This window comes from Mobula birostris, chromosome 21, assembly GCF_030028105.1.
Source record: "Mobula birostris isolate sMobBir1 chromosome 21, sMobBir1.hap1, whole genome shotgun sequence".
NCBI classification, from domain to species: Eukaryota; Metazoa; Chordata; class Chondrichthyes; order Myliobatiformes; family Myliobatidae; genus Mobula; species Mobula birostris.
In genome coordinates this window covers 37,141,667-37,154,691 of record NC_092390.1, presented here as the reverse complement: position 1 = coordinate 37,154,691, position 13,025 = coordinate 37,141,667, and the positions used below count along the sequence as shown (strand labels likewise).

General features: G+C 42.9%; 1 protein-coding gene across 7 annotated transcripts in view; it reads left to right on the top strand.

The window, feature by feature from the left end:
* The window catches only part of plce1 (phospholipase C, epsilon 1), a 479,606-nt gene that overhangs the window by 418,179 nt on the left and 48,402 nt on the right, over window positions 1-13,025 (top strand). For all 7 annotated transcript variants that reach the window (XR_011882709.1, XM_072239321.1, XM_072239318.1 and 4 more), the window contains 2 exons: window positions 9,794-9,942; window positions 12,827-12,944. Coding sequence is in view for 6 of the 7 variants with exons in the window: in XM_072239321.1 (XP_072095422.1) it covers window positions 9,794-9,942; window positions 12,827-12,944 (267 nt within the window). In the remaining variant the exon portion in view is untranslated. The remainder of the gene's footprint in view (window positions 1-9,793; window positions 9,943-12,826; window positions 12,945-13,025) is intronic.

Genomic DNA, 13,025 nt, shown 5'->3' with positions numbered 1-13,025 from the left:
CATTTTGTCTATAAGCTTGTTTAGCAGTGAACAATGCTCAATATGAACAATGCCAATCACAAAGGTCCTCCCTTCTTGAGATTCTGGGTGTCGCATCCTGGATGAGAACATTGATAGCCTGGGATGGAAAGGTGGTCAGCAATTAGTGATCTGAATATCTAAGTGCATGAGGATTGGAATGGATATCGACATTCAGGGATGCAAAGAGGACTGCCAGAAAGAAAACCAGTGTGTTCTCAGATTCCAAGATATGTCAGCTTCTATTGTTGGGATCCAATGTCAATGTTCCAGGATTAGAAGGGAGGTCAGTATTCTGGGATCAGAAGAGTATCAATGTCTTGGGATTGGAAGATGTGCCATTGTTTCAATTGGATGGAGTGTCAGTATCTGAGGATTAGAAAGGGTGTTGGTGTTTGGAAGGAATGTCAAGATGTAGGAGTTGTAATGTGTGTTGGTAGTCAGGAAGAGACCAAAGACTAATGATTGATGAGAGATGGGTTATTGGGGCTTTCAGTAGACCAGCAATTGTGAGTCAGATTGGGGAAGGGTGAAGCTTTGTAGATCTGTCATCAGGGGAGGTCTGACCAGAGAAGTGAGCTAGAGTTGGGAAACAGTTGGTCCAAACTACGGTATATGTGACCATATGAACGTGAATGCAAACCTCTGAAGTGATGTCAGTTGAGCACCAGTGTATGTGTCCTGGTTCCATTGTTTCAGCACCTCAAATGAATGGAGGAGCTAGAAGTAAAATCACCAACACACTCAGAATGCTCAAGGAACTCAGCAGATCGGGCAGCATCTATGGAGGGAAATGAACAGTTGGCATTTCAGGCCAAGACTCTTCATTAGGACTGGAAAGGAAGGGGGAAAAGCCAGGATAAGAAGGTGGGAGGGTGTACAAGCTGGCAGGGTATAGTTGAGGGGGATGAAGTAAGAAGCTGGGAGGGCTAAGTAACACCCACTTCCCATTTCTCATACATGGACCCTCACACTATCCTCCTGTCGTCTTAACAGGGATAGGGTTACCTTTGACTTTACCGACCACTGCATGAGCCTCCATATCAGTCTCTGTAACTTCCACTACATCCAACGGGATCATACCAGCAAGCACATCTTTCCCTCCACTCCCCCCCCCCCCCAGCTTTCTGCAGGGATTACTATATATGTGACTCCCTTATCCACTTGTTCCTACCCACTAATCTCCCTGCTGGCACTATACGGCTTCTTACTTCATTCCCCCCCAACTCCCTCACCCACCCACTTTCTCCCTCACTTGGTGTCACCTATCACTTGCCGGCTTGTACTCTCGGCATATGTTAGGTCCTACCCCATCAAAGCCTCCTTCCGCTGTGACCTAGGTGCTCCTTGTTACTGGTACAACCCACTGAAATAGCTGTGCTCCTCTCATACTGATCTGTGAGTCTGCTTGTTAACTGCTGCACCTATATGCAGTATCCTGCACCTTCTACAGCCCAGCTCCTGAGCTCTGGAAATCACTCACCCATCACTCCGTTTTTGCTGACCTGCTCTCTTTGTTTAAGATTTACCTTTGGCCAGGCGTTTGGCCATTAGTCCTACTGCCTCAATACAGAGCTCATGGTCAATCTTTGCTCTGTAAAAGGGCTTGGAATACAATATTATGTTAAGGGCCCCATATTAGTACAAAATGTTCTCCCTCTGTCTCTGTTTGATAGTCCTAACTTCGTCATGGCTGAGGCCAGGCGAGGGGGGAAGTTGGTTGGTTTGGAGCAGGAGGAATTAAGTGAGAAGCTGAGAGGTGATAGGTGGAAGAAGTAAAGGACTGAAGAAGAAGGAATCTGACAGGATAAGAGAGTGGACCATAGGGAAAAGGGAATGAGGAGAGGAACTAGAGGGCAGGCGAGGAGGAGAAGGGGAGAAGGGGTAAGAAAGGAGCCAGAATAAGGAATGGAAAAGAGAGAAGGAGTGGTGGGGGGAGGGGAATTACCTGATGTTAAAGAAATCAATATTTATTGCTTTGGTTGTCTTTAGGCAGATTGCCTTTGCTCCTTATTCGACAATTCTTTCAGTGGAAAGATTTGCAATCCAAATTACCATGAGCAAAGGAACAGGAGGTTTTCCAGAAATAATATAAAACTGTAAATGAATCTAAAACATAGAACTATTCCAAAGAATAACCACATATATCACCTGTATGAGGGGGAAGTAATATTTGGGAAAGCTAGTAGTTTTACAACTCTCCTGTTGTGAAAGGTGATATGGGAAACCAATCTGTCTGTTGAGTTAGTTTTTGTTGATGTTTTTTTACCTGATATTCAAACCATACACAGTGGATTCCAGTTATCAAAGTATGTATGCAGTATACAACCCTGAGTTTCATCTTCCCACAGACAGCCACAAAACAGTTAATTGGGACACTTTGGCCCAATTAAACAGCTGCCCCAATTAGCTGTAGTTTCATGGAAACAGTTAAAAACATATAAAAAAAAGACAAACTACCATTCAATTGAGCAATGAATTATGTATTTAAATGAAATGCAGAACAAATTAGAACACTACCAATACCACTAAGGTTCTGTAAAACTGTGTATTAGATCCTAATAGTTTTCGGTGGAGGAACTCCTCCAATGTATTCTGCATGGTGTTTTGATTGACTGTAAAAGAACAAAATCAGCGTAGACACCTAATGTAGATAATGGACTGTCTTCATACAATGCTTTTGGTGATCGCAAGGCTTGAGTTTCATTCAAGATGATTGTTGATACCTTTAAATTCTTCATAGTCCTAATTTGTTGAAGTAGTAAAATCATTCTATTTTCACTCCCAATCGTTTTTGGCATCTCCAAGCCTGAATGTCTAAAACCCACAGTGAGCAAAATATTTCTAAATTATTTACTGCTTATTTCTCCCCAACTATCAGTGCCAAAAATCATTGCTTTTTGAACAGAAACACATGCAATTGAGGTTGTTTTAAAACTTTTCCCTCTAAACAGTGTAGTGTCTGACATTCACACAAGTGAATGCAACTGACAGTAGTTAGAAACTGTTTGGTAACAGTCGCCTGTCCCAATTAAGCAGCATAGTGTCCCAAATAAGTAAATGAAATCCCAGCGATTTTCTCGTTAGTGTTTGTTCTGTATGAGTTATCCCAAAAAAGTAGCTCCCCTGATCAATCAATGACCCAATCAACCGAAATCCACTGTATGGCAATTCTTGTAGATTCCAGTTTACAATACCTCAAAAAAGATTTGTCTTATGAAGTTAATAGATTACTGATAAGTACAAAGTAGACCATATGTTTCCCTGAACTGGGAAAACAATGGCATCTTGTGCCAAACTCTACACTGTCTATTCATATCTCTTGATACATATGCATACCTCAATGTTGTATTAGGGTGCCAGAGTAAAGTAGATACACAACTTATTGAAAATATTCATCATATCAATGGCATACTGTATGTGGAGGGAGAAATGGAGTTAATTTTTCAGATTAACAATCTTTTATCAGAGTTCTCAAGACTCTCTGTCTAAGCCTCCATATGAAGAATGGAGACGCCTGTTAGTCTCTGGAGGGTCTAACCACTCTTACCTTGAGGACAGACAAGATTACAAATTCTTTGCAGTTATTTTGGCTATAAATTGATTAAATTGTTATAAAACAGAAAACAGATTGCCATTTATACGGCCAGTGTGAAACAAGCAAAAGCAAAAATATAGATAACATTTGCAAGTAGCTTAAAAGTTTATTAAGTTTAAAGTAAATTTATTATCAAACTACATATATGTTCTGAGATTAAATTTCTTGCGGCCATACTCATTAAATGCATAATAGGATAATAACCATAATAGAATCAATGGAAGGCCACAACAACCTGGGTGTTCACTCCTGTGCAAAACAGAACAAACTGTGCAAATACAAAAAGAAAGAAATAATAATAATAAATAAATAAATAAGCAATAAATATCAAGAATGCGAGATTAAGAGTCCTTGAATATGAACCCATAGGTTGTGGGAACATTTCAATGATGGGGCATATATAGTAGCACATTATGAGATCATTAGTATTTCTCCATGCTGTACCTTAATGGAGAAACTTGCATGATATTTGGAATTGAAGTAATACAATGAAGAAAATAATGTTTTTAAAAAAAGGTATGTTTTGCATGCTTGGTTGGTCTGGTCACTCGTGCTTGGAAAGCAACCTCAGAAACATATTTGATAGGGTCTTATCAATTCTGTCCTTGTCCTAAGTGTTGCTGAGAGTCAAGATCAGAAACAGCTACAGGGATCTGGGCATGCTCAGGAACTCTTCCCCCTTGCCCAACCCAATCCTCCACCCTATGCATGTCAAATGCACGATTTATTTAAAGTTGAAATACTCATATGCATCTATCATGTAGGTTAGAAATGCAATGTTAATATGCAGAGTGGTTACACTAGGAAAGGAGGCCATTTGACTCAGTGAGTCAAAATGTCAGATTTGAACTGAGTAATGCTGGCAGTCCCATTCCTTGCCCATGCCTCATAGCTGTGCAGTTATTTTTTCTTCAGTGTTTAAAAAGCTCTCATTCACAGTTTCCTTGTGTCTTTTGCCCAAAATCGGCTACTCTCTCTGTACCCTTTTTTAACCTGTCACCTCTGTCAAATCTCCTCTCAGCCTTCTTTATTCAAAATCATTTCTCTAATCGAAACTGTTGGTTCAAGTCCTTTGCTCTGCATCCTTTCTACCATATCTTTCCCTCGCCCTCTCTCGTCCTTCAAACCCGCTACATAGTGAGGTGACTGAACTGGGGTGTGCCTAATGCTTCGCCAGTGTTTCATACAGACTCAACATGACTTTTACATCTTTGCCTTTATGAAGCCCAGATGCTATATGCATTATTAATTGCTCTGTCAACATTTACTACTGCATTCAAGGATTTATGCTCTAATACGGCCAGGTCCTCTTTCCTGAACACCCTTTAGAACTGTGCTATTAATATGTTGTTTCTCATTCTTTTTGTGCCAAAATGTATCACATCACACTTCTCTGTATCAAGTTGCTTCCGGTACTTGTCTGCCATTCTCCAAGCCATCTATGTAGTTTCATTGCAGTCTATTTCTATTTTCCTCACTGTTTACCACACTTTCAAACTATGTGTCACTGGCAAATTTGGACATTTTGCATTGCACGCTAATATTTTACAGAAAAAATAATGTCCCAACAACGTCAATCATGTCCCAGTTTGGAAAAACAACCCAGCATGCTACGTAGCATCTATGGAAAAGAATACAGTCAATGTTTTGGACCAAGACCCTCCAGCAGAATTGGAGAAAAAAGGTGGATTTAAAAGGTGGGGTAAGGAAAGAGAGAAACACAAGGTGATAGGTGAAACCTGGAGGGGGAGGAATGACGTAAAGAGCTTGGGAGTTGATTGGTGGAAGAGATACAGGGCTGAAGAAGCAGGAGTCTGATAGCAGGAGACAGAAGACCATGGAAAAAAGAAAAGGGGGAGGCAATGGGCAGGCAAGGAGATAAGGTGTGGGAGAGGGAAAAGGGGATGGGGATTGGTGGGAGGGGGGCATTACTGAAAGTCTGAGAAATCGATGTTCATGCCATCAGGTTGGAGGCTACCCGGATGGAATATAAGGTGTTGTTCCTCCATCCTGAGAGTGGCCTCATCGGCACAGTAGAGGAGGCGATGGATTAACATGTCAGAATGGGAATGGGAAGTGGAATTAAAATGGGTGGTACTGGGAGATCCCACTTCTTCTAGCAGACAGGGAGTAGGTGCTCGGCGTTGGGTCTCACCTATATACAGGAGGGCGCACCGAGAGCGCCAAACACAGTATATGACCCCAACAGACTCACAGATGAAGTGTCACTTCACCTGGAAGGACGTTTTGGGGCCCTGAATGGTAGTGAGGGAGCAGGTATAGGGGCAGGTGTAGCACTAGTTCCGCATGCAAGGGTAAGTGCCAGGAGGGAGATCAGTGGGGAGGGATGAATGGTTGCGTAGGGAGCGATTCCTGCAGAAAGCAGAAAGTGGGGGGAGGGAAAGATGTGCTTGGTGGTGGGATCCCATTGGAGGTGGCGGAAGTTCCGGAGAATTATGTGCTGGATGCGGAGGCTAGTGGCATGATAGATGAGGACAGGAGGGAGGATGGGTTAAGAGCAGATTGCATGAAGTAGAAGAGATGCGGTTTAGGGCAGCATTGATGGTGGAGGAAGGGAAGCCCCTTCCTTTGAAAAAGGACATCTCCTTCATTCTTGAATGAAAAGCCTCATCCTGAGAGCAAAGGCTACAGAGAGAAGGGGATGGCATTTTTACAAGCAACAGGGTGGGAAGAGGTATAGTCCAGGTAGTTGTGAGAGTCAGTGGATTTATAATAGACAACAGTAGATAAGCTATCTCCAGAGATAGCGACAGTGAGATTGAGAGAGGGAAGGGAAGTGTTGGAAATGGACCAGGTAAATTTGAGGGCAGGGTGGAAGTTGGAGACAAAGTTGATGAAGTCGAGGAGCCCTGCATGCGTGCAGGAAGCAGCACCAATGCAGTCGTCGATGTAGCGCAGGAAAAGTGGGGGCACGAACACCAGTGTAGGCTTGGAACATAGACTGTTCCACGTAATGGACAAAAAGGCAGGCATAGCTAGGTTCCATACGAGTGCCCATGGTTTTGTTTGCCCACTCCTTTTGTTTGAAGGAAGTGGGGGGAGTCAAAGCAAAGTTATTAAAAGTTGAGGACATGTTCTGTTAGTCAGAGGAGAGAGGTGGTGCAGGGGTCTAATATCCATAAAGAAAAGGAGAGCTTTGAGGCCTTCCTGGTGGGGGATGGAGGTGTATAGGGACTGGACATCCATAGTGAAAGTTAGATGATGGGGGCCAGGGAACTTGAAATCATTGAAAAGATCCGGAGCATGTGAAGTGTCACAAATGTAGGTAGGAAGTGATTGAACAAGGGGGATAAAACAGAGTCGAGGTATGCAGACATGAGTTCAGTGGGGTAGAAACAATGGGTCTACCTGGACAAGTGGGTTTGCAGATCTTGGGTAGGAGATAGAAACGGGAGGTGCGGTGTGCGGGAACTATGAGGTTGGTGGCAGTGGATGGGAGATCCCCAGAGCTAATAAGGTCAGTGATGGTGTGGGAGACAGTGGCCTGATGCTCCTTAGTGGGATCCTGTTCGAGGGATAAGTAAGAGGAGGTGTCTGAGAGTTGTTGCTGAGCCCCAGCAAGGTTGAGGTCAATCCACCAGACTACTAGAGCACCCCCTTTATCTGCAGGTTTTCTGCTGAAGTTAGGATTAGTGCGGAGGGAGTGGAGAGCAGAGTGCTCAGAAGGGGTGAGGTTGGAATTGGAGAGAGGAAGTTGAGACTGTTAACGTGTCTATGGATATCCAATCCCTGTACCCCTCCATCCCCACCTGGAAGGCCTCAAAGCTCTCCGTTCTGGACACCAGACCCAACCAGTTACCCACCACTACGACTGTGCTCCATCTAACGGAACATGTCCACACTCTTAATAACTTCCCCTTTGGCTCCCACTTCCTTCAAATGAAAGATGTAGCCATGAGCACTTGCATGGGTCCCAGCTATGACTGCCTTTTTGTTGGCTGTGTGGAACAGTCTACGTTCCAAGCCTACACAGGTGTCCGTCCCCCGCTGTTCCTACGCTACATCGGCGCCTGCATTGGTGCTGCTTCCTGCACCCATGAACAGCTCGTCAACATTATCAACTTTGCCTCCAACTTCCACCCTGCCCTCAAATTTACCCAGTCCATTTCTGACACCTCCCTCCCCTTTCTCGATCTCACTGTCTCTGTCTCTGGAGACGGCTTATCTACTGATGCCAGTTTTAAACCCACAGACCCACAGCTACCTGGACTATATCTCCTCCCACACTGTTAGTTGTAAAAGTGCCATCCCTTTCTCTCTGCCACATCCGCTCTCAGGATGAGGTTTTTCGTTCCAGATGTCCTCCTTTTTCAAAGAAATGGGCTTCCCTTCCTCCACCATCAATGCTGCCCTCAACGCATCTCTTCCATTTCACGCATCTCTGCTCTTACCCCATCCTCCCGCCACCCTACCAGGGATAGGGTTCCTCTTGTCCTCACCTATTGCCCCACCAGCCTCCGCATCCAGCACATAATTCTCCAGGAACTCTGCCATCTCCAACAGGATCCCACTACTAAGCACATCTTTCTCTCCCCCCCCCCACCCAATTTCTGCTTTCTGTAGGGATCACCCCTTTGCGACTCTTTTGTCCATTCATCCCTCTCCACTGATCTCCCTCCTGGCACTTATCCTTGCAAGCGGAACAAGTGCTACACCTGCCCCTGCACCTCCTCCATCAGGGCCCCAAAAAAGTCCTTCACCTGTGAGTCTGTTGGGGTCATATACTCTGTCCAGTGCTCCCGATGTGGTGTCCTGTAGGTTGGTGAGACCGACATAGATTGGGAGACCGCTTAGCCAAGCAGCTACGCTCCGTCCGCCAGAAGAGGCGGGATCTCCCAGTGGCACTCATTTTAATTCCACTTCCCATTCCCATTCCGGTCTGCCGCTCCATGGCCTCCTCTACTGTGGCAATGAGACCACAGTCAGTTTGGAGGAGCAATACTTTATGTTTTGTCTGCGTAGCTTCCAACCTGATGGCACGAACATCGATTTCTCAAACTCCTGGTAATGCCCCCCCTTCACCATTCCCCATTACCTTTTCCCTCTCTCACCTTATCTCTTTGCCTGCTCATCACCTCCTTCTGGTGCTCCTCCCCCTTTTCTTTCTCCAATGGCCTTCTGTCCTCTCCTGTCAGACTCCCCCTTCTCAAGTCCTGCACCTCTCTCACCAATCACTTCCCAGCTCTTTACTTCACCCTTCCCCCTCCCAGTTTCACTTATCACCTTGTATTTCTCTCTCCTCTACCCCCATCCCACCTTTTAATGCTACTGCTCATCTTTTTTCTTCAGACCTGCCAAAGGGTCTCATTCGAAACGTTTGACTGTACTTTTTTCCACAGGTGCTGCCTGGTCTGCCGAGTTCCTCCAGCATTTTGTACGTGTTGCTTGAATTTCCAGCAGCTGCCGATTTTCTCTCGTTTATTATTACTGCTTTCAACCTTATAAATAGATACCCTGTCCATGCTGCCTCTGCCCCTTTTAATTCCATAAGATTTAATTTTGCTTACTAGCCTTTCCATAGGTCTTCATTAGATACTAACTGAAAACCCATGTAGACAACATCTACTGCATGCTGATGGTCAAAAAGCTGCAGAAGCTAGAAATCTGAATTTAAAACTGAAAATACTGGAAACACTCAACAGGTCAGGCAGCATCTGTGGAAAAAGAATGAGAGCTAATGTTTCAGGTCTAAGATCATTCAAAATGAGAGATAGAAAGCAAGCTTTAGCTTAAGAGAATAGGGTAAGGGAGTGTTTCGAACATTTTGTTTCGATCTATTGTTCTCCCTTCGTCAGTCTAATCACTTCATTATAGAATATCAATCAGGTTAATCAAAACATAATTTGCCTTTAATAGTTCCATGTTAGCTCTTGTTTATCAAACACAATAAAGTAAATCACAATGAAATAAGCCAGATTTCAAGAACATACTGGGAAATTATCAATGCTCCCTTTTCATCTACTGATGATCTAGGAACATCTGTCCATTATAAACATCTGATTATTTTAATGACTAGGCATGTTTATTGCCACTGACTTAAAAATTGCTTTGCATATGATATGATGGAGTAATCTGCTCAAATCACATGTTTGGCTTTGATTACATTCTGTGCGTAATGTGAAGTTATCTGGTAATAATCCACCTTTTCCTTTCTAGACAATATTCTTGATGACAGGCCCGAAAGCAAGCCTTCAAGTGATAAATACCACTTCGAGTACACGGAGGAAACTCCACGCAGAATAAAGAAAATATCTTCAGATGCAATGCTGCTTAGCAAAGAAAAGGCAAAACAAAAGAGATTTATTGTGAGAAATACAACATTTACACTATATTTATAATTGTATGTAATTGTTATTTATTATTCTGGAAGAATTAACATAATAATGTCAGAAATTCTACCATTTATATGGTATATTAGAAGCAAGAACATTGGTCTCCTGTTGATTCAGAGTTGGGGTGATGAATGGAGTCTGAAGTGAATACTTATTTCATTGGTATGCGAAAAGGATGTGGATGTTGGGGTGTTACGAAAGGGGCACACTAATATTCTTTGGCATACCTGACATCAGGAAGAAGGAAGTGTAGGATATATTGATTAGGTCAGATAAATTCCCTGGACCTGACAGGAGTTATTCCAGGGTACTAATGGAAGCAAGAGAGATTGCTGAAGGTCTGACAGATCGTTTTGCAGTTGCCATAATCATGGGTGTGATACCAGAACATGGGAAGATAACTAATATTGATCCCCCTTGTTTAAAAAGAGCAATCACAAAAACTTTGAAAGCTATGGGATGGGGAAACTTGCAACAGTAGCTAGGAAGTTGCTGGAAAGACTCTCTGAGGGACAGGGTTTATGTTCCTTTGCAAAAGCAGGAACTGATTAGAGAGGAATCAGCAAGTAGCAACAGAGAGGAGCGCAAAAGAGGTCCTCTCTAGATGAGAGAGGATAAAGAGCGATTGTTCTTGTTGTTGGGTACCATTCATGGATAGTGCTGTTGTCCATAGGGTTTTTGTGGCAAGGTACAGAAGTAGGTTGCCAGGCCTTTCTTCCGCACAGATACTGCGGCTGCCCAGGTGAGGACCCTGGTTGGATTCGAACTCATGACCATCCGCCCCGAGGTCCAGTGCTGATGCCACTACACCACTGGCCAGCCCAGAAAGGCAGAAATGTAGAAGGCTGAGGAGTGATCTTGTTGAAGTTTATAAAATTATAAGGGGCATTGATAGGATAGATAGTTCTCTATTTCCCAAGCAAGGAAGTCTTGAACTAGAGGTCACAGGTTTAAGGAGAGAAGGGAGAACTTTGAAGGCAATCTGAGCAGTACATTTTGCACACACAGGAGTGAGCAGCCAGAGGTAATAGTAGATACAATATTTAAAAGGCATTTGGACAGGTATTGATATAGGAAAGGCATAAAGATAGGCAAATGAGATTAGCAAAGATAAGTCTCCCACTCAGCATGGACAAGGTGGTCTGTTTCTCGGCTGTGATATTTCTATAATATTGGGAATCATTATCCAGGAATTTCTAGCCACTATTGACATTCAATAGGATAACGTGGATAAAATATTGTTAGAAATTTCTAATGGTAGATAGTGCTTAAAGTCTGTGTGCAAATAGCTTTGTCTGGTATTTTAAAATTGATGTGTTTGTTTTTCAAAAACAACACTGAGAGGACTATCATGTGGAGATCTTCTGTTGCCCCAGAATTACTGTCCACTTAGCTTGCCTGCCCCTTTCCTACACAGTCTGTTCTAGACTGGCCCCTAGCATGGATCACTGACCTTGGAATGGCAAAGGTGAACACACAGAAATCACTTTAATAGCCAGGGAACAACATTACCCCCTGTCCCCCATCACCCTCATAACTCCTGAATCCAGGGCTGCCAAATGTTGGGAATACTGAATATCTGCCATTGATTTTGATGCTCTCAAACATTTGGTATCACTGGGAGCAAGCACAAAAAATCATTAAAAATGTGTTTAAAATATTATTTTAAAAACAATTTTCATCCAAAAGCTAAAAGCAGATTCACACACTATAACTCAATTGGTCACTAAAGCTTTGAAGAATAATAAAAGATGGAATTGTTTAGCAGGAGCTAATCTTTCATCTATTTAAGTGGGAACTTTAGTGATGGTACCTGGTTTTACACCAGCACTGGTTCAGGACAGATTTCCAAACCTATGAGTTGGTAATCTGTGAAACACCTGCCCTTAGGGTTCCATTAGGGACCCACTGGAATCAGAAACTCCACAAGTCTGTGGAAGAAGTTATGCAAGTCCCAGTGCTAAAACAGCTGTCAGGATGAAGATATTGTCTGCCTTGACTTCATACTCTCAGCTTTGAGCATAAGGTCCAGAACGCATATCTACTTCTGTGTGTTACTCCTCTGCAGTACAACAAGGTGGTGTTCCGACCACTATGGCTTTCAGAAGACACCTTACACCTAGGCTGCTCTGGGGTTGTAACAGACCCCATTTAAATTATCCTTTACTTTTCCTGACCATTATTTATCTCTCATTTCAAAGTTCAAAGTAAATTTGTTCTCAAGCTACATATATGTCACTTTATACAATCCTGAGATTTGTTGTCATGTGGGCATACTCAGTAAAATCATAGAATAATAACCATAAAAGACCACACCAACATGGGAGTTCAACCAGTGTGAAAAGCCAATAAACTATGTAAGCACAAAAGGAAAGAAATAATAATAATAATAAATAAATAAATAAGCAACAAATATCGAGAATATGAGGTGAAGAGTCCATGGAAGTATACCTATAGGTTGTGGGAACATTTCAATGATGGAGCAGATGAAGGTAACACCACTAAAACAGATAATTTGGTTATTGTCTATGAAATCACAAATTAACTTTTTCATTTTTTGTGTTACAACTGTGGCTGCACTTCAAAAGTCCAAATGCATGATTTTGACCCAGAATACCATCATTTTGTTTCTTCACACAGATGTTGCTCAAGTGCTGAGTTCCTCCAGTAGGTTGCTTGTAGATCTAGATTCCAACCGCAACAGCCTCTTGTGCTTCTTCAAAACTATTTAGTTGGTTATAAGATATCCTGATACATCCTACTGTGAGAAGCATGATATCAATTCTTACTCTTGCTGAATGAATTCTATAAGTGACAATCTGGGGCATGGATTCAATTGCTGTTGTTCAATTCCCAGGTCTACGATATGGAATTGGGCGAAGAATTCTACTTACCTCAAAACAAAAAGGAGAGCAGACAGATAGCGCCTGAACTTTCAGACTTGGTCATCTACTGTCAGGCTGTCAAGTTTACAGGTCAGTATGTCCTGATACCCCACACGCAGAAACTCCTTAATGACAGCAAATTATGGATCTCTGCCTCTCTGGTTCCCTTTT